At 51.5% G+C, this 27374-nt stretch overlaps 1 protein-coding gene and 1 long non-coding RNA gene across 3 annotated transcripts in view; both read right to left on the bottom strand.

The window, feature by feature from the left end:
• QSOX1 (quiescin sulfhydryl oxidase 1) overlaps positions 1-26150 on the bottom strand; it is a 36856-nt gene extending 10706 nt beyond the window's left edge. Inside the window, exons 1-8 of one of the 2 annotated variants that reach the window (XM_058274818.2) lie at positions 25723-26150; positions 17580-17680; positions 11210-11255; positions 10544-10646; positions 7105-7195; positions 4736-4881; positions 2021-2155; positions 44-173 (exon numbers count right to left, since the gene is read on the bottom strand). In XM_058274818.2, the coding sequence (XP_058130801.1) occupies positions 44-173; positions 2021-2155; positions 4736-4881; positions 7105-7195; positions 10544-10646; positions 11210-11255; positions 17580-17680; positions 25723-26011 (1041 nt within the window). In that variant the 5' untranslated portion in view covers positions 26012-26150. Of the gene's footprint in view, positions 1-43; positions 174-2020; positions 2156-4735; positions 4882-7104; positions 7196-10543; positions 10647-11209; positions 11256-17579; positions 17681-18414; positions 18539-25722 lie in introns of those variants that run through there. The other variant, XM_058274819.1, reaches the window with a different exon arrangement.
• Positions 26151-26254: 104 nt separating this feature from the next.
• On the bottom strand, positions 26255-26902 carry LOC139436299 (uncharacterized). The gene is made up of 2 exons (XR_011645516.1): positions 26769-26902; positions 26255-26421 (listed from the first exon to the last, which is right to left on the bottom strand). It is a non-coding gene; the product is annotated as an uncharacterized lncRNA (long non-coding RNA).
• Positions 26903-27374: the final 472 nt, after the last annotated feature.

Genomic DNA, 27374 nt, shown 5'->3' with positions numbered 1-27374 from the left:
CCATGCATGGGACTGCACAGATGAGGGGGCGTGCCCTGCTCACCTTGGCCAACACCGCTACAAAGTTTTTCAGGGCCACCAGGCGCTGCCCTTCTAGGACTGAGAACTTGCCGACTTCTACTCGGAGGATGTAGTGTAGTGCAGATTCCAGGTCAGCCATGTAGATCTTGGAGCTTATGACCCAGAACAAGGCAGAGAGAGAAGGGGACATTAGTCATGGGGCAGGGCTGGGGAGCAGCCAGGGCTAAGGGACAGAGGAGGCGCATGGCTGATGGTCACAGAGTCTGGCAAGTTAGCACAAGGCTCTGCTAGTAACTAGCTGTATAACCTTGGGTAAGTTACTTAACTTCTCTGAGCCTCAGGAAGATGGGGATGGTAACTGCCTGATGGGTAGGGTGCTGAGACACTTATATGAAAGCACACATGTGAAGCCCTTGGCAGCTCCTGGCATAATGCATGGGTTTCCCCTCTCCAGGCCCAACTCTGACTATGATTCACTCAGAGTGTTTTATTCAGGCCACTAGTGGAAGGATGAACTTCAATCTGTTCTGAGCCAAGACTCCTAGGAATAAACAGACGGACCAATAGGTGTGGCTGCCCACTGGGCCTGGGGCCAGGCAGGGAGGTGGTTTTCGTACTTATTTCAGGGCTGCTGTGCTCACAGCTGCCAGACCCCACATTCCACGCCTCAGGCCCCGGCTCCAGGCTGGCAGCTCCATGGTGGGCCCTCATGCTGCCTTGGGGTCTGGGCTCTCATGCTTCCCTGCTCCTGTCTCCTGCCTCCTGGATCCTGGCCTCAGCTCTACAGTGAGCAACTCCTGTAAGTCTGGGCACTTGATCTCTCTGGGCCTCGGTTACCTCGTCTACAAAATAAACCAATCCTGCCCCTCCCACCTCCCAGGGTTGTCGAGAGCCACAAAGGTTACCTACAGAGCAAGTTCAGTGACTGTACTTTACCCCTGTGGCACAGTCTCCTTTCTGGGGGTGCTCCACCTTGCTGACCTCCCCATCCTTGTGTTCTGCCTCAAGAAGTGGCCCCACGACTGCATGAGATGAGGCATGGAAGGTGCCCACTGCCGAGCTTGGCAGATATGGCCAGTCCCAGATATTATCGCCACTGCCGCTCTCAGCTTTTCACCCTTGATTTACAGAAAATCTCTCACTTTGCCCCCTTAAATTCTCTCATGCCAGGAGGCAAAATCCTTCTTGTAATCAGATGCCTTTTCCCTCAATTCTCCCATTCAGTCTCCTCCTGGGGGCTGCCCACCTGGCTCAGCCTGGAGTTCCCTGGTCAGCCGTTTCTACTTGGAGTGCAGAGCAAGAGCCCCGGGCCGCCACCCAGCTAGCAGAAATCTATCACAAGAGCAAAAGCCAAGGAGCCTCAGGGAGAAAAGCAGCTTTCTCATGCCTACAACTGTGCACTGAGATCCAGGTTACTTCAAAAAGCAGTGAGTGCCCTGACAATGGAGGCGTTCAAGTGAGCCTGGAAGCCTTCCTAGAAGGGGTGCAGTGAAGGGGACTGTTTGCCCCATCTGTGTGAGCAGAGACTGCATCTGACCTGTACCTATCTGCAATCACAGTGCCTGGCAAACAGCAGGTGCTCAAAAGATCTTTGTTGAAGAAATAATTGCTTGGCTAGGAAGTTGGCTCAGAGGCCTGAGAGTATCCTTCCAAGCAGATTCTACTACTCTTGAGTTAAGTTTATGGCACGTGGACATTGGGAAGTGTTCATTCCATCATGAAGGATGAAATTAAATGCTGCTTCAGCACTGCCTGCAGCCAGCGCTGAAGAGGCCCCCAGCCAGTGGCTCCCCACACACCTAGGATGCCCCTGTGCATGGGAGGCAGTCAGGGACCCCAAAGGCCAAGGCCAGCTTGCAGGGTGGTCTGGGCTCAGAATGACATGCTAAACTCATGACAAGAAACAAGGACAAACAAGAGTACATGTGTGTGGGGGGGACAGAGTGGTCTGTGATCAGAGGAAAAGGTGGGGCAGGGATGGAAGAGCTGGTGGCCTTACTGATCTGCAAGTTTCCAAACAGTGGGAGCTATTCTGTTAGCAGTGGTGGGTGTGACCGTGGTCTGGGGAGGGTCCCTGGTAAGCCCAGGGAGCCTCTTCAGGTAAGCAGTGTAGAACGATCTGGATTCCACAAGCCTGTGAGGGAAGAAAACCAAAGATGAAATGAGTGAGCACAGAAGAATGAAATCAAAGAGCTAACTAAGGTCAGAAGGAGGAGGAGGGTGGCCCATCTGCCAGAAACGTTTATTAAAAAAAATTTGAGGGAAACGGACTTGGCCCAGTGGTTAGGGCGTCCGTCTGCCACGTGGGAGGTCTGCGGTTCAAGCCCCGGGCCTCCTTGTCCCGTGTGGAGCTGGCCCAGTGCGCAGTGCTGATGTGCGCAGGGAGTGCTGTGCCACGCAGGGGTGTCCCCCGCGTGGGGGAGTCCCACGCGCAAGGGGTGCACCCCGTAGAGAGAGCCGCCCAGCGTGAGAGAGAGTTGCAGCCTGCCCAGGAATGGCGCCGCCCACACTTCCCGTGCCGCTGACAACGGAAGCGGACAAAAGAAACAAGACGCAGCCAGTGGACACAGAGAACGGACAACCGGGGGATGGGGGAATAAAATAAAAAATAAATAAATCTTAAAAAAAAAAAAAAAAAGAAATATTTGAATTTGGTTCTGTCGTCTCCTTTGTGAGATAAAAACTGGAGAACCTGTGTCTCACTTTAGCCTTTCTATTCACCGCATATGCCAAGGAAAATCCCTCTAACACCAGCCTGGGAAAGCAAGTGGTTTCCTCAATCTACCCTCTGGCTGCAGGAAGGGCCAGAAGTTGTCCTTTCTGCCCACTGACAGGAAAGTCAGCCTACCAGCCCTTCCTCTCCCTCTCTCTGGACCAAGGCTGCTGGGTCTGACACCTTCCCCAGGGGCCAGGGTTCAAATGGTGGCTGGTTCCAAGGAAGCTGCCCACTGACAGCCTGTGCCGAGGCACTTTAGGTGACGTTACTCCCATGGAAGCCAAAGGAATCCGATATGTGGTTTTAAAAAATACGTACAGCAGAAAACAGTCTGGCAGTTCCTCAGAGAGTTAAAAGAATTACCACATGACCCAGCAATTCTGCTCCTAGGTACAAACCCCAAGGAAATGAAAGCAGGGACTCAGATACCTGCCCACCAGTGTTCACAGCAGCATCATTCATAAGAGCCAAAAGGCGGAAACAACCCAGGTGTCCATCAACAGACGAATGGATGAACAAAATGTGGTCCAGACACACAATGGAATACTATTCAGCCATAAAAAGGAATGAAGTTCTGACAGATGCTGTAACATGGATGAACCTTAAAGACATCATGCTAAGCGGAGTAAGCCAGACATAAAAGATAAATATTGTGTAGTTTCACTTATAAGAAATATGTAGAATAGGCAAATTTATAGAGACAGAAAATAGATCAGAGGTTAGAGGGACTGGTGGAAGGGAGAACAGGGAGTTATTACCCAATAGGTCAGAGTTTCTATTTGTTGGGATGATGGAAATTTTTGGAAATAGTGCTGATAGCTGCACAACATTGTGAATGTAACTAATGCCACTGAAAGATACACTTAAAAATGGCTAAAATGGCAAATTTTAGGTTAAACGTATTTTACCACAATTAAAAAAAGAGTAATGACAAGAAAAAAATCACCAAGATCCTCTAAATTCTTTTACAACCCTTCTGATTTCTTTCTTCTGACAGAGATGAGTCCTCAATGGCAGGGGATGCCTCTCAAGCACAAACCCATGAGTCGGGGCCACCTGGAGAGGTGCAGCTCCAGCAGCAGCCTGAAGGGAGCCCCTGGGGAGCTGGCTTCGAGAAGCATTGCTTTCCGCTCTGCTGTCCTGGCCCAGTGTTTACCGACGAGCAGATGGCTCAGAAGCAGCATCGTCACAAACAATTTTCCCCTCCGCCAACTCCAAGCGAGAAAACAATGCTTCCTCTCTGCACCAAGACAGGCACTTTCTGGGCCTGCCCAGATAGTTCCTCCTTGTCCCCTGTGGCCGTCACGCTTCCTCTCCCCAGCAGAGCTGACACGTCTGCCCCGGTGCTGCCTGGTGGCCAGAGCCAGGGCAGGGTGAGGGCAGGTGGCCAGGCTGCCAGCCTCAGGATGGCACCGAAGGCCTCAAGGGGCAGCTCCCTGGCCCTCGAGCTCCTGACTGAACGGCCAGCCTGACATCAATCATCTGCCCAGAGAGGGCACCAAAGTACCATCTGGCGCCATTCAGCAGCAGGAGCCTGACAGCGGCTGATTGTTGTCACTTGGCATTTTGGAACTGGCCATTGTCTGGCTCCTAATGAACTTTTCTGCAATTAGGAAACCAAAGGGAGGGAGGGTCAGACATATCTGAGTCCTTGCCAGGACTGTAGCCTGCCAATGCGTCTAAACAGAGGAGGATGGGGCAGAGGGCCAGGACTGCGGTGGAGACGGTGCAGAAGCAATGGAGAGGGGCGCCAGCCCTGGGTGCACCTGGCACTGGGGACGGTGCTCTGGGCTGTCTCCTGGCTGCAGAGGCCCCATCCCACCCAGAGACGCACACCTCTGCTCCGCCCGCACAGGGCTTGCCTCACCTGCCCAGACCCTCAGAATAATGATGGCAGGAGAAAGAACTTCCCTACTTGGAAGGCCGGCTGCTGTGATGGGTAGAAAGAAAGGACGAGTACAGGAAGAAGCAGCGATGGGCAGGGAGCCCCGCACTCACACAGGGATCCGTGAGACCGAGCCATTCCGGAACAGCAGGTAACACGACGGGAAGTCGGTGACTCCAAACTTGCTCACTGCGTCGTCCTCTGTGTTCAGGACCCTGAGCACAGTCACACCATGGTACTGGGACAGGTCCAGAATCACCTGCAGAGACAGCAGGACACCCGGGGGAGCCCAGTGGTAGGGCAGAGGGATCCAGAGTCCTGGAGGAGTGCCCCGGGCACGGCCTGGGTGGCAGCTGGGCTCCATCTAGACGCTACACCTTTCAAAGAGTAGACCGCTGTGATGAGGGGCCTTCTTGTGCCACCAACCACACCTAACGCAGTCCACAACTGGCCGAACACCATCCAGAAGGAGGGGCCTGGCAACTATGGGGCCTACACTTGGAATTTTCTAGGATACTCCCAATTTAATATAATTTTACTCTTTCTAAAAAAAAGCCATTTGTAAAAGGCATAATAAAATGTGGTTTCATTTTTATTCTTATATTTATAAGACTATTTTCCAAATCCAAAAAACATTGTTGGAAATGACTTTTAGAAGGAACTAAAAGAGTAAAAATATTAATTATAACTAATATTTACTGAGTATGTATTATATACCATGTATAGATTACCTCATTTAATCTTTAAAATAATACTATGAGATAGGAATTACTAGGTGGTGACGAGGAGTGGCAGCACACAACGCCATGGTCTGCATCCAGGCTGCTGGTGAGAATCTGGTTCCTCCTGGACTATCCTCTCCTTGATTCGATTTCCTTACTTACAAAGCTGGGATAAGAAATAATAATGGGACCAACAACACTGGGCTGTTATGAGGATTGATGGGTTAACTTTATCAAAGTGCTTGTATCAATGACTTGCATGTAGTAGCTATCTAAGTGTTTGTTAAAGGTATATAAGCAGTTCTTTAAAAAATGAAATCCTCATCTTGCAGATGAAGAAACTGAGGTTTAAAATTGAAAAAATTTGTCCGGGTCACCCAGGGAGCCTGTGCTCTAAAGCCGCTACGCCCGCCTGCTCACACTAATGACACCTGAGCACCACTAATGGGCCCTCCACGCCATCCACAGGGGCCCCCGACCCTGGCCTCCAGCATCGGCCAATCACCTCTGATGCGGTAGGCACGGCCCCAGTCAGGGACAGAGAACGGACCCCGGGAAGGTCGGGCACTCCTTCAGCAAAGCCCTCTGCCCCATCCCTGCCTCCCACTGCTTCCCCTGGCAGGGCAAGAGACCAGAAGTCGGCTTCTAGCTTCAGCTCAGAGCTCTCAACTATGCTTGGAAACTATGCAGGAAAACCATTCTGAGCCAAAGATATTTAATTTCATCCCAACCCTGTCTCTTCTTTCCTGCTGCACTGCTTTGGAACATCTCCCATGCACTGGTCTTTCCCACCTTGGCAAGTGAGAAAAGCTTACAAATGGTCTGTGGAGGTCTCTAAGCCAATGGTGCAATGCAGAGCTCTCTGCACAGGCAGGGGAATGGATCTTTATAAGGCACCTACCATGTGCCAGCTACTAATCCAGGCAGGCCCTTTGCTGAAACTGCCTCATTTGACTTGCCCAACAATATTGTGAAGAACTGTAATTACTACTACTTTACAGACTGTAAAATGAGTCTCAGAAAAGTTGAGTGACTTTCCGATGGCCATATGTAAGTGATGGGATGGAAATTCAAACCTGCCTGGTTCTGTTTCCTGCTTTACCTGGTAATGGACCCCTTCCCTCATGAGGGAATGGAGGACCTCTGATGTCTTCTCACCCCACCCCCACCCATTTTTTCCATGGGGATGGGGCACTGTGAAAACAACACGGGCTTTGGAGCCAGAGAAACCTGGTTCAAAGCCTTGCTCTACCAATTTACTAATTGGTAAGGATTGTAAGGATCAGCAACCCTGTATGTCAGCAATCTGGTCCAATGCTTGGCAAATAGCAGGTGTGATCTATGTGGTTTCCAAGAGGGGGACAAAAACATATGAAGAGGAGGCAGATGTGGTTCAGATGACTGGGCTCCCATCTACCATATGGAAGGCCCCAGGTTCGGTTCCTGGGGACTCCTGGTCAAGGCAAGCTGGCCTGCACCACCGTAGAGAGCTAAGAGCAGACAGTGAGTGTAAACAACAAGAGATTAGTAATAAACGAAGTAAAATAAATCTTAAAAACAAACAAACAAATGAAGGTTTTAAGAAAGAATGGCCCAGCTCCTATACTTCCTGTTTTTCCCAGCAGAGGTCAGGGCAGTGCCAGGCTAAGAACTGCACATGGACAAAGACCCTAGAATTGGCAGGTAAAAGCCCTGCTCCTGAACTGGGGCTCTCTCCAAATGGCTTTCCAAAGGCTGCAGAGAACCTGAGAGTGGCTTACCTCTCTACCTAGGTAGGAGCCTTCCTTTTCGAAGATCACAGCCAGGTAATCTTCATTGTTTCTGGCAAAGAATCCATTAATCTCCTCCAGCCTGCAAGAGACAACTCTCAACAGTCACTCTGCACAACCCGTGGGAATAAATCATGCCACACACGGATGACATGGTACTGCGAGTACAACTGTATAAACCTCCACTGTTTCCACATGAAGATTTGAGAAATTCTCACAATGCCAGGCCTCCAGTGGGAATAAACCAAACCTTTAGTCTCAAAGGTTGTTGTCCTTGGTACCTAACCCTGGTGCTTCATCTGATCCAGCTTGTAGCTTTATTTTTTTCTTAACACACACCTCAGCAGGACCCCAGAAATAGCTAAAGTAGATACAATCCTAGGTACTGGTTCTCCTGAAGGTTACGGAGACCCACAGGGTATATGGTCAGGGCAGATGGATTTTGAGTTCTGTGCCATTCAATGGGCCCTACTTTGGAATTTGTGCTCCTGAGAGTGATGGAGCTGGACTCAGATGTGACTTTTCTACACATGCCTCTTCTGTCACTTTTACTGAACCTGTGGTTGGTGCTAGGGATGGGCCATACTCAGGAGACTTGAATCTCTGGACTGCCCATGTGCCAGCTGGGCCCTGAGCCTCAGCAGAGTGGCGACTCCTACTCTCTGGTTCATTGGACTTACCCAGATCAGCTAAGGGGGAGGTGAAGATGGTCAGCCACCACACCAGGGAACCAAGAGTGCCTACAACTGCAAGCAGAACTGCATCCATTATCCATGTGGAATCTAAGCCCCCTCTTGATGTAGAGGTGGAGTGGACATCACCACCCCAGCGTCCACAGGATGGAGGATTAAATATGGATTAGAGTGGGCTTACTTATAGTCTACTATAAAACTACTGTGACTAGTAATAGAAGAAACTGTATCACTGATGCGGAGAAAGTGGCCACAGTTGTTGCTGAGGTCAGGGAGAGGGAAGAAGAGATGTGATGAGGGGGCATTTTTGGGACTTGGAGTTGTCCTAAATTATACTGCAGGGTCAGATGCTGTTATATATGCTGCCATAACCCACTGAATGTACTGGGGGAAGACTGTGAACCATGGGTAAACCATTATCCATGTGGTGCAGCAGTGCTCCAAAATGTGTTCACCGAGTGCAATAAGTGTGCCACAATGATGGGGGAGGTTGCTGGAGTGGGGTGGGGGGTGGGGGTATATGGGAACCTCTTATGTTTTTTATAACATAACCTTTTTTGTGATGTAGGTATCTTCAAAAAAATAAAATTTACAAAAATTTGTAAATGGGGAGTGAGGAGTGGGTTACATGGGAACCTCTTATTTTTTTAATGTAAAGTTCTATGTGATCTATTAACTTTAATTAAAAAATGTATTAATAATAAAAAAAAAAGAGGAATGAGTATGAGGCAGTCTGGGGAGGAGGACTGGAAACAGATGCTTTAAGACCAGTTGTCTCTATGCCCTAGTAAAGCCCTGGTTACTGCATATGGTTTTTACTGGTCCCCGAGAGACTGACAATTAAAACCCTTCATGTGTGGCATGTCCCTACCACCTGGGAGATTTACTTTCTCCTCCTCTGGGATAAGTATAAAAAGGGAATTAAAGAGTCAGGGAATCCTGGGTATAGGAGATCTTAGAAGTTATCTAATCTAACCCCTCATTTTAGGATGAGGAACTGAGGCTGAGAGCAAAGGTGGAAATGGAAAATAAGGAAATTTTATTATCCCTTCCAAAATCTGAGAACTAAACTAGAAGATAATTGTCTAATTATCAACAGAAGGTAACTGTCTAATAAAAAACGATTTATTTCTTTATTCTAATTAAGAGCAGAACATCGCTGGACATGCTGAAGAGGCCAGCAGGTGGGAAGGCATAAGGGGAAAAAAGAAGGCTGCATCCCTTTATTCCCAGAGGTCAGGTTCCCTGCCCTGCAGACCCAGTTCCCCCTGCTGGGTCCACTGATAAGGCCGCAGCCACCTGGAACAAAAGAGGTGACCTTGAGCCAATGCTGGTGATGGATATGCTAGAGAGGTGGGGGCCAGAGGGCACCCAACTGGGTGGGTAAATAGAGGTGTCATGGCTCCCAAAAGCCGCTGGGGTGGCCTCTGAGACCACTTTACCAGACCTTCCCTATGCTGACGAGCAAGTTCTACATGGCAGCCCACCCCGCCCTACCCATTCTTACCCTCAGACTTCTGGGAGAGGTGCCTCACTTTCATCACACATCTCTGCCCCCTTCCTAAAGTTCTTTAGAGGGATCACTTTGAGAGACGTTGGTAGGTTTGCCCTATTTGATGCTTTTGAGATCCCTCAGGGCTGAAAATGATGATGAGGTACACATTTATATGTTTGTAAGAGACAGAGAGACCCAGTTGTTGAGAAATGGAAAGATTAAGGACCGGTTACAGGCTGGCATGGGTGTTTCCTGGAGAGATGGAGTCTGGTTGCAGAGCCCTAAACCACATCAAAACTATATACTGGTTTTGGGGTTCCTGTGAGATCCTCTGGGAGGATGAAGAATTGGGGAAAATGCTAAAAACTATCACTGTCAGTTAGATTCACCCCTGACTGATGCTTGGAAACAATCTCTCAGCAGGGGCAGTATGCAAACTTAAAGAGCCTTCAAGTACCAACACATCTCTCTTGTGAGGCCTTCTCAGCATCTGGGACCTGCGGTGTGTTCTGCAGCTGGGCTCCCTCTAGAAGTCCCTGCTTATATTTGGATTTGGTCCTTCTTTGCAAGAATCCCCTGAAGTGGTCATTAGCCTATCTTGGGTTTTCATCCAGAAATTGGAGACCTGGGGTTTTCAATCTTAATCTCTTTGAGAGAGTCAGGGCAAGACACCCACTGTGCTCAAGAGACAATTCCAGAAGCCGGCCTGGCGGGCAGATGCAGGGCAGGAGCCACTGTGCCTGATGCTCTACAGCACAGACCCAGTCACAGCCACACCTCAGACACACAACTGTGTTCACGTTACAGAGTTAGGGCACTATTGTCCGAATTTCTTCCCACCCACTTTTCCTCTAAATGGTATTTGGTCTCCCTTTTTCCTCCCCATGCTCACTCTGAGTCTCAGTGGTCCTCCTGGGTTAGATCATGTACATCACTAAAACCTTCCCAAGGTCACGCTGTGAGAAGGAACAGCAGGTAAGACCTGGAGAACCCCACCCACCCTTCCCTTTCCACACAGTGGGATGGGCCCTGTACCTGTCAATCAGCCCCAGGGAGACAGGACTCCTCACTTAGCCTGTCCAGCAGCAGGAGGCCCTGCAGCAGGAGGCCCTGCAGCAGGAGGCCCTGCAGCAGCCACTAGCTGCTCCAGAGTGGTTTTGCACTCTGGACGCCTGGGGTGCTGCCCCAATGGCAAAGGCAGCAGGAGGAATTAACCAAGCCTGTTGGAGCCTAAAAAATATACCTGGCAGGCTCCAGTGGGGGACAGGCTGGGGGCCAAGTGTCTTGATGAGACTCCAGTGCATCGATGAGCCTCTCCCGCAGCACCTGCACATCAGCACCAGCCACTGTAAATGAAAACGGACATGGGGGGAGGCATTCATTCCAGTGCCCTTGTCAGCTTCACTTACAGAAACTAAGGACCTGGGGCTTGAGCTAGTTCTGACAGAAAAAGAACATATGTTAGTCCTTCTCTGCATTAGAGGACCAGGGGTGGGGGACTACTCCCATCTTCCCTAAAGCAGTGCAAGGAGACTCTTCCTTAGAAGGCAGGAGAGAGCTCCTGAGAACTGGGACCCATGAGGGCTTCCCCTGGGGCTGTCTGGTCTGCTCCTCTGGTTGCTAACCCCATTTTGACTAGAGCTCCTCTCATCCCAGGACCCAAGATGGGCCAAAATTGAGGGGCTTCTTCAGTCTAGCTTTCCCCAAGACATCTTTCAGGCTGGCTGGGAAGGACATTTTTTCTTTCAGGAAAACACAAATTAAGCTTTCACTTGAGAAGCTCCATCCTTATGGAACTTACTGATTGTCAGACCTTTCTTCACCCCAACAGAAACTCCAGGTAAAGCAGTAAGGCAAAGAGAGGAAGACACTGACAATGCCAACAGCACAACCAGAGCCATGTACCCACCTGACAGCGCTGCTCCCGAGCCATTCATGGAAAAAGCCTTAAAGAACTAGAAGCAAACACACAGGCGAGTCAGTATCACAAGGCAGTTAAGAACACAAGACTGGTTGGTGTCAGATGGATCTGAGTTTGAGATAAATTACTTGGCTTTTCTGAGCCTCAGTCTCTTCACCTGTGAAATAGGGACATGGAGGTTTTGCTCTTGGAGCTGGACACCACCTCCCTTCCCCAACATCCTCTTATCCAATCCTTCCTCAGAAGCACGAGGGACACTACAGGCAGCAGCGCATACTCATACCCACTTTACCAGAGGTGGACTATTTCTACAAAGCTTAAGTACCTAGCGCATAATTACTAAAAAATATTTAGAGTGTGAATAAATGATGAAAAACCACTGCAGTTTTTCCTTGTAGACCCACCTGAAAAAACAAAACGAAGTCACTTCATACATCCCTAGGAAAATGTCAGCTGCCCTCTGAGGCAATCTGTTCTTGCTCATCTAGGAAAAAAGGTCTAAAAGGCTAGGATCTCCACCAACTGAGAACTCCCAGGCTGAGGTCTGGCACAGCACACACTCAATAAAGGGAGGGCTCTCCAGTGTAGGTCCTATTGAAGGGTAGGCCTGAGCCCTTGAAGAAACAAGTCTAGTTACAGAGAGGCAAATTTAACTCATCGCTTCGACCCCTTTTCCCACTTACATGATACTCCAGGCGAGTCCCCAACCCCTTGGAGGGAGAGGACAGAAAACGGAGGACAACCCCGTACAATCTGGGCTTCACCCAAATAGCGAGATGACTGCCAAGGCTCCTGCTTGTGTTCTCCAGGGCTCAGGAGGGGACAGAGTTGAGTTGTCCTGACAGAGAACCACTTAACAGACTTAGGAAGAGCCTGCAAGCTGGGACTCGGCCTCTATCCCCAACAGCGGGGCCATCTGGCCTTAACCCAAGTGGATGGGACTGAGTGCAGGTCCTCGGCTCTGATGGACCTAGGCTCAGGGCTTGGCTCTGCTAACACGCTGGCTTTGTGTCCTTGGGCAATCCATTAACCTCTCTGTACCTCAGTTTCCTCATCTTTAAAATGAACACCTGTTGTGAAGAGCCTCCATTAGCAAGAGTGATCCAGGAGAATGCAGGGTGTCCAAGAGACCCTCCTAAGAGGGGAAGGGCCAAAGTGAAGACTTCCCATTTCTACCTCCAATTACCTTGTGTCGGTCATTCAGCTTTCCCATCTGAGCTTCCCTTCTTCCTTTTAGAATGGTCTTACCACCTGAGCACTGGCTCCCATACCTCAGCTCTTTTTGTTCTTTTTTATTTTAAGTATTCTTTAGAAGAATACTAAAGAAGAAGAGAGAAGGGGAAAGAGAATGGGAATAATGAGAGGTCCCTCCTTCCTTCTTCAGCATTTCCCCTTTCCCCTCACTGCCGAATTTCTCAAAGCCACAGTCTGTTCTCACTCCTCTGACCCCCTCTCTTCCTCCATTCCCATGCCCAGCTGGCTCTGGCTCCTGAAACTGTTCTAGGGGAACTCAGTGGTACTTTCTCTTTGACCAACCCTGTGACCTCTTCCAGGTCCTTCTTGGTTACCCTGCAATACCTGACGTTAGTATCACCCTCTTTTCCTCTATGGCTGGACATTGCCATTTTTTGTGCCCCGTTTTCTTGACACTCTCCTTCTTTGCCTTCATGTCACCATCCTCCCCTGGTGTGCTTGATAATGACCAGCCATTCTGGCCACCTTCCCAGACTTCCTCTTATCCTTAACCTGGCCTCCTTGACTCTTGCTCCTGGGCCTGCTGCCCTCACCATCACTTCCCTTTCTCTTTTCCTGCCTCTACGTCTCCTACACTTTTGAATGACTGAGTGAATAAACAATGAATGGACAAACAGAGTGGCCTTTTCTCCCTTGTCAATCACATCTACTTTGTCCAGAGGGCTGGCAATCTGAATCCTGGCTCTGGTCCTCCCCTGTCTTAAGACTTGGGATTCCTCCTAGGGTTCTCCACACAGGCATCAGGGCACATCCCACCTACCCACCCCCTCCAAAACTGAGTCACCCCTCCTCCAACCTGCCTCTCCACCTATGTTTCTTCTCTCACCCAGTGATATGGCATTGCCCACACCAGAACCTCCCTCCCCTACACCTGCCATCATCCATTCAGTCAACAAGGTCTGTAGATGTGACCTTTATGATACCTCTTTAACAGCCCTCTTCTTTTCCACCTGTTGCCTTGTCTAGCTGTAGCCTTATCACCTATTTCCTGGACTACTACAACAGTTCCTATGTCTGCCCTCCCTGCATGGACTCTGAAATGTTAATATGCTCAATCTTTTCACTCTTTTAACTATTTTCCACTGACACAATGGCCAGAATTCTAAGGCACAACTGTGGTCTGATGATGTTACATACCCTCAAATCTCTTCCATGACGCCCCACTGCCTATGCATAATCTCTAAACTCAATGTAAACAAACGATTCCAGGATCTGAACTCAAACTTACCTCCCATTGCCCCTCATTCCCTACAACTGAACGTTCCACCCACCCACTAGTTCCCTTTTTCATATCTGCAAGGCCCAGAATGCCTGGCACTGTCAGGGTCATAGAGGCACTCAGCAGACATCTCGTCAGTTGAACAGAGACTTGACCTTTGATTGTCCTGAAAGGTCATGTGTAAATCACACTAAAATCTAGCCAGGGCACATTTTTGTCCTCTTAATAAAATGCATCCTTATTAAGTCAGCTGTTGGAGGCGTGTGCCCTACCCAAGGGAAACCACCACATCTCCCTGGAAGCAGGCAAGTAAAGTTTTAGGAAAGAGGTGTCTTTTCCCTGGGGGCAGTCACTTCCTTTTCATCACTTCACACACGCAGCTGCTGCCATCTCCAACCCTGGTGCTCCTGGAAGACCTCCAGCATCTCCCCACAGCTCCCCACAGGCAGGCGACCGGACGGCATAAGGCAGGTCTTCAAGCCAGTGGGCCAAATAAAGCTGGTGACTTCTGACAGCATCAACTGCAGACGTTTAAAACAAGTTTTAAGGAAAACAATCCAGTCTGCAAATATTTTATGGTAAGCCCATGTGCGTGTCCATTCTCCCACTTTAGTCCACAAGGATCCACAGCCCTAACCACTTCCTATGTCTGGGTCCAATAGAGAAGAAAGTAGCTGCTGGGAAGGGAGTCCATCTTCTCTTTCCCAAGAGAGGCAGGAGACAACTTTCTGAAGTCCTGTCCCTCTCCCTGACCTCTCAGCCTCTAGCAAGGGCCACGTAAGCCTGGACATTGAAGGGTATCCAGACTCCCAGCCTTAAATTCCAGGACCTGCCATTCCTGGGCTCCATCCTTTCCCAGCCCTGCCTCACCCCTGAACACGAGTCTCTGCCCCAACCAGACTTGTCTCCTCAGCACGCCACACAGTTCTGCCCTCACAGGGCCCCTGCTCTCACTTCCTCCTCTCCCTGCAATGTCCTGCCCTCCTCTCTCCTGGCCAAAGCCCTTCAACACCAAACAGAAGTTCCCCTCCCAGGTGAACTTCTGCCTGCTGAGTGAGGTTTGCCAAAAGCTTAGCGAGCCCAGGCAAACTCATCTGGTATTCACTGGCCCTCACTGTTTCTCAACCACCTGGTAAGCTCTGTGGAGTTCCTGTGACCCAAAGTCATGTCTTGTGTCTCTGGCCTCTCCTACGCAGTGGACAACCCCTCAGTAGCTGTGGATAGATGGGACTGCCTAAAATGCAGCAATCCCAGAGGAGTGGCCACCAGCCTCATGGGGTAACCCAAGGAGGAGATGGGGCAATGGGAAAGAAGAAAACTAACACTCACTGAAACCCCAGCAACACCACGCAGTGCCTCAGCACTTTCACATATAAGCCTTCACTTTGCCCTTCCAACAATCCTCTGGGGTAGATAACTACTATTCTGTTTCTCAGACAAGGAAACTGGGGTCTGTGGATGGGCCATGGTTAAACAACTTCTTAAGTCACATACAACAAGCAGTGGGGCCAGGATCTGAACCCACATCAATTGTGTCCTCAGACTCTTGTAAGAGGAAGACTCCTGTCTCCCTCACCCTGCTGCTGCTGCTGCTTTGCAGCCAGGCCTTTGGCCATAAAAGGTCCTGCTCCATTGCTTACTGAGGAGCAGCCCTGTGACCCATGGAGAAGCTTGGGGATAGAGTGGTCAAGCCCCTCCCCTAGAAGTTCCAGGCTCACCTGCTTACAAACGAGCCCCTCCCTCCTCTGCACCTTTGTTCTCTTCCAGCCTGGCTAGAGCCTGACTGATGCAGACCTGACAGTGCCAGCACGCCCTGCAGGGCCGGGTGTTTGCCAAACAGGCTGGGCTGGTGGAAGCTTGGTTGGCTCATGGTTACAAGGGGCAGGAGGTGGAGGAAAGGGACAGTGACACATGTCACTGGGGGTAGCCAGACTCTCAAGTTTCCATCATTCTAGCAACACTCTCTCTTCCCCATGATCAACACGGGCCCTCACCTCGGTACTCTCCCGGCCTTTACAGGCAGGCAGGGTGAGGACAGGCTCCAGTCCCAGGGCAGCTGGCAGGGCCACAGGGTGCTCTCTGGACTGCTGCAGCCAGGCTGGCCTCTAGGTCTGGCCACAATGCTCACAGGCACACTGGGCCCTCTGGGGACCAGAATCTCTCAAGATCTGAAGTCTGTCTGAGCAGTGTTTTCCAAACACTAGAGCTGGCCTGTGAATAACCTATAATATCAATTTAGTGAATTATGGCCAGCACTTTAATAAAATGAATAGAAAAGAACTGAAAATATAAGCATGTGCTGCACTCTGTAAGAAAAGGTATTATTTTACGAGACTTTTTCAGTGGTAATAGATTTAAAATGTGTGTTTCTTACAGTAGGTCACAGAAATTAGGGCCTCAGAGCACAGCCCTGCCAAATGCTAGCTTGAACTACATGTCTGCGGCTTGGAGACCTGAGGAGAAGGAGGTGCCTCTCCCTGGCCCAAACCCAGCTGCAAGTTCCTTGGGAGAGGCGGGGAAGGCTCTGCTCAGGGCAGTCACAACATTTGTCTCTGGAGCTCTGAAGAACTGGAAAGATGACCACTGGACAGGCCCAGTGGGTGCTGCCTGTCTGGAGGCAGGGGAAGGTCAAAACCAGTTAAGGGCCCTCCCAAAGCCAGATGGGCAGTTGGGAGGATGACTCATCATTGGAGGCGCTCCTGCTGTGTGCGCTACATGACCTGGGCAGGTGCCAAGGAGCCACTCGACCTCCCAACTGCTTGGGCTGCCTCCTTCACACCCACAGGGCCAGTCTCTGCCAGGCAGAAACAGAAAGCACCGCGTATCATGCCCACAGAGCCCCGACAGGATGACCTCCCTGCCCACAACACCAAGGCCAGTCCCTTCCTGGGGGCCAGGCAGTGGCTAGACCCCCTGGGTTGAGTCCTCACTGGTAGAAAAAGGCCCGCCTGTGAACAGGGGCTCCTGCTGCCACACTGGTTTTCCCACAGCTTCCCACTCAGGGCTGCTGAGCTTGGGTCGGCAAAGGGAGTAGAGCGCCCCTTCCAATCCCTGCTCAGTAACTTAACATGCTCTGTGATATATCTTGGGGTCTAAGGGTGGGGCAATGGCATTGCCAGGGAGTTACATACTGAAAAGGGATGGACCTCTCCATCTTTAAATGCCGTGGCAGCAGCCACTAGCTCACCACGCTGTTTCCCTGACCAGCCATAGTTGGTAGGCTGGCAGGCAGGACATCATCAGAGAGCTCATGCCCCACCCTGCCAGGAGTGCGGTGACAGGGCCCTCATGCCTTGGGTTTGATGACTCCATGCCAAAGATCCCTGCCAGCTGAGGCATCGGTATTTTGACAGTGGGGTGAGGTGCCCTGACAGGTCACCTCTGAGCCACTTGTGGCCGTAGGTTCCAGGCACTTGCCTGATTCAGCCCACAGGTGGGTCAGAGCCGGGCTCTTGTTTTACAGGGTTAGACCAGACCTCTAAGGCTAGGAGGTCAGGAGGAAGAGGAACTGGAAAGAGAACTCTGGGGGTGAGAGCTGTCACCAGCCCAGGGGATAATCACTTCACAACTCAAACCCGAGCAGCTGAAACCCACCCAACCCAATACATCCACACACACAACCCCTTTCCCTTCTGAGAGGCAGCATTTTCCAAACCAGATGAACCTCCTTTTCTGCCTAATTCATATCCCTTCTGCCTCTTTAAGAGGTGCTTCATCAAGCAGACAGTGCTCCAGGGGTTGTGATTTAAAAAGATGAGTCCAGAAGCCTCAGAGGACCCCACAGAGCTCAGCAGCCCGAGCAGATACCAGGGAAGCACAGGGCAGTTGGAACATGCTCTGCCAGAATTGTCCTCTCAGCCCCACTTTCCCCGCCTTGTCACATACCCGCACAGTCGGGAAGCCAGGGATGTCGAAGTCTCTGCAAACTGCATTGTTAGTCTCCTCGGCACAGTCCAGGGCAGCGAGATTCAGCGCCGGCCTCCAGTCTGAAAGTTCAAACAAGCCTGGGATAAGCAAGAGGGGTGGGCGCCCTCTCTGTCTGCTTACCTTCCCCAAGGAATGCCACACTAGCTCCCACAATCCCTGATCCCAAAGCTCTTATGGGAATGGTCACACCTTCCTCAGAAAGGGTCTCTGTGATATTCCAGTTACTCTGCATTTAGCAGAGCCTCTCGAGAAGGGGCCGTGCTTAGGATACAGTGCCACAGCACAGGATGCTGTCTTGTAATGATGTATGTGTGTACCCCATTACTCTGCAGGGTGCGTGTGGGCCAGGGGCTCAGGGGAAGGCCCTTGTAGTGCTTCTGTCCCTGTGCTGTTTTTCGATGATGAGTTCCAGAAGGGTGGAGAGTGCACCTCAGGAGGTTTGGAACTCCCCAGGGCACCCTCAGTGAAGGTGTTTGGAGCCTGAGGTACTGGCAGTCAGCCCAGCTTGGGTGGGACACTGGGTATTAGGGACTGGGTCCCAGCCAGAAATGGAGGCAGGAAACCTAAGGGAGGAAGGGGAAGGACACCCGGAGTTCAGGAACAGCAGGGGAAAAAAACCCTGAGGCCAGCATCACCGCCTCTGGATGGGGATTAACTGCTCCCCTTGGTCAGCTGCCGGGCACTGTGCTCCCCAGGCTGTAAGTCCTCCCTCAGCTGAAACTTAGCAGCAGAAAGAAAAATGGAACCATCCTGAGCCACAGCCAGTGGTGTGGGGAACAGAAAACAAAATCACCTGCAAGGCAGGTCTCCTGAGCCCTGATTCCAGATGAGGTACCCCTTGGGCACCCAGCAAAGTTACACCCTACAATGAGGCTGCTCCAGCTGGAAGACAAGATATACATACATTAAGCCACAACCACACTGAGAGACGGTAATGGGTTGGTGCCAAATTATGTGACACAGACCTCGAAAGGAGTGTGGACAAGGGAGAGCTCAGCCACAGGGACTAAGGCATGGGCCTCGCAGGAAAAGTGGAAACTGAGTTCAATATGACAGCCAGTAGACTTTGTAGAGAAATGCATGAGCAGAGGTGAGGAGGGGGGAAGTGGCAATATGTGAGGGGCTCTTAAGGGACCAGGAAAGGGAAATGGATTTGTCTCAACTGATAGAGCATCTGCCTACCCAGGGCCTCCTGGTCCATGTGGTGGGATGGCCCATGCACAGTGTTGATGCGCGCAAGGAGTGCTGTGCCATTCAGGGGTGTCCACCGCGTAGAAGAGCCCCATGTGCAAGGAGTGCACCCTGCAAGGAGAGCCACCCTGCGTGAAAAAAGCACAGTCTGCCCAGGAGTAGCGCCACACGCAGAGAGCTGACGCAGCAAGATGACACAATAAAAAGAGACACAGATTCCTGGTGCTGCTGACAAGAATGCAAGCGGACACAGAAGAACACACAGTGAATGGACACAGAGAGCAGACGACTGGGGGCAGGGTGGGGAATAAATAAATCTTAAAAAAAAAAGAAAAGAGAGAGACTAGGAGAGTCTGCTGGGAGGCAGGAAGGGGCTGTATTGTGATGGACTGTGAGTCGACTGGAGGGGGTCTGGGTTTACTCATGTAGCATACTGGAGCCACTGGGGCCTTGGAGGCACATGAGTGAAGGCAGAAGCCTGCCTGGTGGCTCCCCACTGGCTGGCACACAGCTTGTGGCCTTGCACTTCCCTCCTGGAGCACGTGCCCCCCATGGGGGAGGGCAGGGGGAGTGGGATTGATACAAGCAGACCACCCAGCACCCAGTAAGCACAGAATGTTAACAACTGAATAACATCCCTGCAAATCACAGTTTTGCCAGGACCTCTTACCCCACCCCAGGACCTGCTCTGATGTCTGAAAAATGTTATTTCAGAAGGCATCAGAGCTACCAAGGTAGGTGTGCTACCCTTAACTCCATGAAAGATGTGAAGAGAGCTGGCGCACTGCTCAGACAACCCCTGACCCATCCCTCAACCCAAAGGCTCTGAAAGCCCCTGGCAGCTAAGTCTGCCTCCTCAGGGCTGTGAGGAAGGCCTGAAGCAACACCCACTCAACCACTTCCTCCGCTTCTTTTTTCCTCCTAATCATCGTCCCTTTCTTGGTCTACTCTTGTCAGAGAAGCTTTTGGAATCCTGGCTGCAGGGAGTGAGTGTGGGTGGGTATAGATGGGGGAAATAGAGGGATGTGGGTGGAAGTGTTTAGCAGAGGCAGGTGAACCACATCTTATCACACCATTTCCCCCAACTTCCCCAGCCTCACCAAACGTCTTTTGGGAAGCTCTCTTGACCCTCCCGGCATTACAATGGCAGCAGCTTAAGCTTAACCCAACATCAGCAAGCTGGTTTGCAGCCTTTGACATTTAAATCTCACCTGCAGAGCAGCCTGCACCAATGGAGGATATTGGGCAAGGGCCTGCTGAGTGCCAGGCTCATGAGAGTCTCTTTGCTGCCCTCCCTGACACTAGCCTCTGCTCCCCTCCAACACTGCCACCGCTGTTGGGAGGGCTGTGGAGTTCACCCACGTGGATCTGCTGACCCCAACCCATGTCCAAATCCCATCCACTTTCCCTCCAAAGTCTCCTCCCCGTTCTTTGCCCTCCCCTCCATCTCCTCTCCCCTGTTCTAGGTCAGCTTGGACATGGACCTGGCTTCTTCACTCCTCTCACCCCTGGCCCATGCTCCATGCTGAGTGAGCTAGGACAGGGTTTCCTGCGGCAGGTCCTCTTCAGATGGGCATGAAAATCTTATTCCCCTCCAACTGAGGTTCCACTGGGCGCCATGCCTCACGGGTGTATCCATCTACCAAATGACCTTTTCTACCTGTGGCTCTGATTGCATCATCCTCTATGCAATATGCTTGGGTGGCTGTCTTTGGGAAAAAACCTACAGCCATAAGGCCTTCCTTGATCTGGCCCCTGCCTGACCTTTCAGTATCTTCTCTTACCACTTGCTCAAATTAACTCTAGGAATCCTGAAGGTTTCCTCCTTCCCTGAAAGCACAGTGCTTCCTCTCATGTCTCCAGGCTACTCCCTCTAAAAGACAGCCTCCCCACAGCCCTCCTTGACCTTCCCAACAAACTCTCATTCTTCAGGCACAACTTAGTTTTGTAAATTATCTCCTCTTCCCGGCAAAAGCCCAAAAGAGTTGCCCTACAAGCCCAAGACTCAGAGGCCCCGTCCCTCTTCCTACGACACAGTCCCCAGCCCGTCTTCTAGTTAAATATCATTTCCTATAACTCGCAGAAGTTGGGCAATCTCATAGACTCAGCTTTTACTTAGATAGCAACAAATGTACTGAGAGTTTCCTGTGTGCCTAATTTATCTAATCTGATGCTCACAGCAACCTTATGAGGAAGGTAAGAAGATATTTATCTTTAAACCTGCTTTCCTTGTCTGTAGAACAGAGATCAGGTAACCATGCTAAGGTCATACTCTAACCAATGATGAACCTGGGATCTGAACCCAGGGTATGAGCCTCCATGCTAGTCTCAGGAAGCCTCAGGATAGTAGAGAGAGCTGCTCTATTCACTTTGCAACCGGAAACTTGGGAGAAGGGGGAGAATGAGATTCAGATTCATGGGGGGACAAAAGGAAAGGTGATGCCTGGGTTCTCAGCCTCTTGCTCAATGACTGCCTTGATTCCCTGTACCCCTGTGATATGGAACCAATGCCTCTGGCTAACTGCCCCTGCCCCAGGGGGAGGTGGAGGTTAGGGCCAGTCAGGTGCTGGCAGAGTCCTGGCTGAGGAATGGTTCCCAGGACTATCAATGACAATACCTCAATGAGTCATAATGACATACAAATGTCCGGTTCGACTCTACTCACTGTGGACCTGACTATTCATCATTCTGGTAACTGTACCAGGACTAGAGATGACCCTCATCTGGGTGTTCCATTGGTAAAACGCAGTGATATTTCAGTCGATGCACTGCTGTCAAAGAGGAACAGAACTCCAGGAAAGAGGCTTTTGAAGTTTCAGGTGACTTAAATACCACCATGCTAAAGACCTGCCACAAAAATGACCAGCAATGTCAGTCCAGGCCTGGGAAGAGTAACTGCTCTCACAAGAGAGTAAAGAGACAGACGGAGAGGTAAGGGGTGAAGAGACAAGAGAATCGAGGACAGCTTGAACTTCTGTGAGCTCTGGAGTAATGGGTGCCCACCCCGTGGTGGGGAGTGCCGAGTGCGTGAGTGAGCCCAACTAGGTTCTCCTTTGGAGTCACAAGCAGCCCTCTCCGCCACTCACGAGATTTCCTTAGAGCTGTCCTGGCTGAAGGATTATGGGTGCTGCATGTCTTCTCTCTGGGCCTCAGTTTCCTCAGGCCAGGATGGACGATCTCTAACGTCCTTTTCGGTTCTGACAACCATTCATGTGCTGAGTGGCTAATAACTCTTGCAAAAAATAAAAGGAGGCCCTGAAGCCTCTGAATGTTAAGCAAGCCAGGCCCTCTGTGAAGGCAGAGGCACAGACGTTGCCCGAAGCACTGAGAGTCAGGCCAGGGCTACAGGTGGTCTCGTGACTGGACCCTGTTCTCAGGTCCAGCTCCCCAGGCCCAGCCAAGCCTCCAGGAATCCTCCTAGCACAGAGTTAGCTCATCAGCACCAAGCAGTTAGCACCACATCCCTTCCTCCTTGGAGCAGGCTTCCGGGCCACGAGGTCATGGGATAGTCAAAATGCCTTCCCTCCACCTCACGCCTGGCTAACACCCCAGGCTGAGGCAAGAAGAGCCACAGCCCCAGCAGAACGTCCCAGGGCACATTCTCATTTGGAATCCTGACAGGTTCATGCCACTGGCCTCCACAAAGGTCGGTGGGCTCCTGCCCCGGGCCTGCCTCTGTGCTGGACACTGGAGGGATGCTAGGAGGAGACAAAACCAACACTGCTCCCTCTCCTTCCACACAGGCGCCTTGCAGAGCCCACCTCCCACTGTGTACATACTCTTCCTGCCTGAGTACCCTTCCTCCTTCACCCACCTCTCTTCCTGCCCAGGTTCTAAGCAGTCACAAAGAGCTGAGTTTAAGACTTCCTCCAGTAACTGTGTAATCTTGTGCAAGTTACCTTTCTGTAAAAAAGAAGACGAAATGTATTGCTCAGATACTTTCTCAGGTAAAAATGATCTAGGCAAGCGTTTAATAAATACCGAAAGGAAGGCCTTTGGTGATCCATTTTATCCCTCTGTGACTTTCCCCGTCCTATGACAACAAAAAAAAGGCCAAATTACTCCTTTGGCCTTCTTAAAACACAGCTTCTTAGTCTTGTCAATTTTCCTGTGGTGTGTAGCTCACTTCCCCAACTGCAAGGTAAACAATGCTCAGCACACTGAGGTCACTCAACAAATATTTGCTGATTGATTAGCCAGTGAACAGTAATGAAGGTCTAAATCGAATACAATCAATTCCCTCCCTGAACATTGGTGGGAACAAGAGCTACTCTGGAATAGAGCCAGGTCCCCAAAACAAGTGCCCTGAACAAATGAGCCCCATCCAGTCAGATGAGCTACCCAGGCCTCTGGGGTAAAGGTTGTGCAAGTTATCTCCCCCACCCTGCCTGCAACCTTGATCTTCTACTTACTCCCTGCTCCCTCCCCCAAAGTACTCCCTTACCATCAGGGGAGGACACAGGACACGTGCTACACTCCCAGGAGCCCAGGCTTGCTGAGAGCAGCTCTCTGCTGGCCCATAACCAAGCTTTCTCAAGGAACCCCGGAATACAGCAGTACGGTGAAAGAAACCACACAGAGGTTATCTCCTGTCTGTCAGCAGGGCCTGGCCAGAAACACCACCATGCTAGACTACAGTGGAGGGTCTCACTGCAGGCCCAGACACCAGATTCTGCCAGAGCCCTTCCCGGACACGACCCTGACCAGGCAGCTGTCTCGCCCCACAGTTCACAGGAGACATTCAGTTTTTGCCTAAATCCCCAGCCACTCATTTACTATAGATCATCTCCACCAACTGTGACTATTCCTATTTTCTTTCCAGAGGTAAGTTTTGTTTTTGCGTATTTAGGGAAGGGCTGTCACTATATGCATTTGGAAGAGATCCCTTTTGGAAGTGGAAATCTTCATCCAGGATGAGCTGGGTCAGGACTTGGGTGTGCAATTCCTAAGAAAATCCAGGATTACAAATGGCCAAACAAGTGAACCAGCTGGAAGACATCTTTTCCTTCCAGCACTCTTAAGACAGTAGAGGACTCTTTCTAGAATGAGTCCGCCTGCAGCCATTAAAGATCCCTTGTATGTAGCTCATGCAGAAACCATGGGGATTTTCATGATGTTCAGGTGCACAACATCCCCTGAGATTATCTCCCTGGAGGTGCTCCAGTTCCACATTTGACATTCTCCCTCCCTGCCCTGACCCCTTAAGTGTTGATATCACTGAAATAGTATGAAAAGCTGCTCAGAGAAATACATTCAGGTTAGGGGACAAGAGAGGCAGGTGGGTAAGTACCTGCATACTGACTGGAGGTAAAATGGTTGCAACGTTTCGTTTACAATAACTTTCCAAGACCGTGTGGGTAAAATATGTACACACTGTTCCATCTAACCACTTCAGTAACCACTTTGCAAGCTGCTCAACCAAACAGCTAGGCTGAGTTTGAAAACCAACATCTACAAATGAGCTCTTCTATCACCAACAGTTGAGTTTATCAAGAAATACCAACAGCACAGCATGGGAACAATAGTTCCAATTCTCCTTTCTCCAGAAAGTGGCCTATTTCTTAAGATGTCCAGAGTCCTCATTCAACAATTATTTCAGAGTAGGTGCTTGCTAGGGTCCTACCATCATATCAGGAAGCAGAGTCACTCAGAGGCAGCAAATCACTTACCACCATCTCCCTCCTCCTGCCCCCGGTATACCCACTGCCTAGATTAGGCAGATGTGTGACAATATCAATTTCCTTATATTATGGAAAGGAAACTCTGGAATGATGTATGGCAAGTACTTAGTAAGGTATCAGACATATTAAGCACTTAGTAAATACTGTTATTAATATCATATTTCCTCAGTTCTAAACCTTACCTTTTTAAAAAAGCTAACATTTTTGCAATGGGGAACATATTAAAATTGACACACATTTAGTAATTTCCTTATCTGTCTACCCCTCAGGCTGCTATTAAACAAACAAACCCTGTCTTACAATTGAGGACTCTTAGATTCAAGGAAAGACTCCAGGCCAGGCCAGAGAACCGGAACATGGAGCCAGGGCCAAACAAATGCCAAGAGGCTGCATGCGGTCAGGCCCACAGGCAAGCTATGTTCACGTGTACAAATGCGTTCGAGGATTGTCCCTGGTCACCTTTTGTAGTTCCAGTGCTGTGAGGGAGTTATTTTAAGGAGAGAAGGTGCTTCTGGAAGGGTTATCACAAAGGATCTTTCCCCTTTGTGTGCCCAAGAACCTGAGGGGGTGCCTGGACAAGGGGAAGAGAGAAAAGATGACCCAGAAGCTTACGAGCTGGCGATAGCAGGTCGGGGAAGGCCTGGAACCCAGACAGGAAAACTCTGTCGAAAGAGAGAGATGAAGCGGCAAAGGAAGTCTATCACTAGCTGGGCCAACTAAGGAGGGGGAGGAGGCAGCAGAACGAGTGTTAGTTCCCTTATCTCCCCAGCACTGATCCCAAGGCAGCTGGACAACTTGGCAGGAAGGCCGCCCAGGTCTGTGGGCGAGAGGAAGGACACTGCCACAAGGCTGGGCCAGAGGAAGCCGCAAGGTGTCGGCGGAGCAGGAGCTGGAACAAAGGAGACCCCCGCCCCCTGGGCTGGAGGCAGGAAGCGGGCAGAGGGCGAATGGGAAAGCAGGGCCCGAGATGGGGGGCCGGGCGCAGGGCCTGGGCCTCGGGGAGGGAGAGGAGATCCGAATGCAGACCAAAGGAGAAGGACGAGGGGTCGGAGCCAAAAATGGAGTTGAGGGATGTGAAGCGGGGGAGATGGGCAGAGAGGAAGAGGAGTGACTCCAAGGGAAAGCGCGCCCGGAGGGAGGGGCTCTCCGCGGAGCAGGCGGAGGGGGCTGGGCCCCGACGAGGCGAGGGGTCGCGGGGAGACAGGGGGGCCGGGCGCCCGGCTTCTCACCTTTGACGTCGTTGGCCAGCGCTTTCCACGTAGGGGCGAAGGCGATGCAGTGGCCGCACCAGGAGGCGAAGAACTCCACGGCCCAGGCGCTGCGGGAGCCTAGCACGGCGTCGCGCACCGTGTCCGCCTGCAGCAGCGTCAGCGGGTCGGAGGCCGCGTACAGCGCCGAGCGCAAGGCCGCGCCCGCGCCGGGCACCGCGAGCAGCAACAGCAGCAGCAGCAGCGGCGGCGGCGGCGGCCGACCCCTGGCCCCGACCGCGGCTGCCGAGCAGTGGCGGCGCCTTCCCATCCTCCGCGGCTGCACCCGCGCCCGCGCTCAACGACTGCTCGCGAGTTTCGGACGAGTAGGCGCCTCGCCCGCTCGGCGGCGCCGCCCGCCTCGGCCCGCGAGGAGGAGCCCCGCGGCCCCGCCCCGCAGCCCCGCCCCCGCCGCGGGCCCGCCCGCGTGGCCCCCCGAGGCCGCCCTGTGGCGCCGGGGGCCGGTGGGGCCCGGAGCCTCGGGCGCCTCAGAGACGCCGGTTCTCACACGCGGTGCTCGGTGGCAGCCTCTGGCTCCAGGAGCCTGGGAGGGCAGCCGCCCCCAGAAGAAAGAGTTGGCCACCCGCGGAGCAGAGGCCTGGACCCCAGTTCGCGTCGTTGGCTGACTCTCGGAGGTCATTTGGCTTCTCGCGGCCCCCGTATCCAACGGGAAAGGAGTCCCTGGAATACATTTGTGTAGTTCTCAGAAAGTTCCCGGGCTCCCGCGGAGGAGCAAGACGTTGTGAATTAAAAGCAGGTGGGGGGAAGAGGGACGGGCAGTAATGACTCGATAATGACTCTCCGGCCCCCGCCAGCCAGGACAGTCTCTGAGCCTTGACCCCCGTGATCCCACAGAGGCGGGATGAGTCTTCCACTCCTGCGTCTGTGACCACCTGAAGGGAGACATTGTTTGAGGACTTCCCTATCACGGGCAAATAGTCCCCTCTCCACCTCGGGCTGGGCTGGGTCGGCGTGGTCGTTGGCATGGACCCAGGGTTTCCCCAGCGCCCGGGCCTGGCCACCCTCACCCTCACAAGGTTCCTGGGGCTCGGGCGTTGCGTCTCTGGGTCTGCACGTTCTGTTCTCCAGTCAGGGCTCCCAGGCGCCGCCGGGTTCCAACCTGCTCAAAACTCTCCATACTCACCTCAGTGCCCCTCTCACGTGACCTGTGTTCACGTGTCCTAATGTGTTTGTGGATTTTCCCTCGTCACCGTTTGTAGTTCCGGTGCTGGGAGGGAGTTATTTTAAGGAGAGAAGGTCCTCTTAGGAGGATTGTCACAAGTGATCTTCTTCCTTTGTGTCTTCTGGGTTAGCCCACCTCACCTATAAGCATTCTGAGACCACATTCCCTATTCATTCATTCCTTCTTCCTTTCATTCAAACACTGAGTGGCTTCTTTGTACCAGGCACTGCTCTAGGTACTGAGAATAAAGCAGCAAAGAAAACAAAGGCTCTACAGTCATGGAACCTACATTCTGAAGGGAATACAGAGATGATAAACGAGTAAATGTATGTCTGATGGTGACAAATGCCATAAATAGTAGGGTAAGAACAGAGTGACAGAAGAGGTGCTATTTTAGACCTACCCCTAATATTTTCAGAACTGGGGCAAGAGTACAAATGGAGGCTAACAT

Source organism: Dasypus novemcinctus, chromosome 13, assembly GCF_030445035.2.
Source record: "Dasypus novemcinctus isolate mDasNov1 chromosome 13, mDasNov1.1.hap2, whole genome shotgun sequence".
In the NCBI taxonomy this organism is placed as follows: Eukaryota; Metazoa; Chordata; class Mammalia; order Cingulata; family Dasypodidae; genus Dasypus; species Dasypus novemcinctus.
The sequence above is the reverse complement of the archived record's forward strand: the minus strand, read 5'-3'. Positions and strand labels throughout refer to the sequence as shown.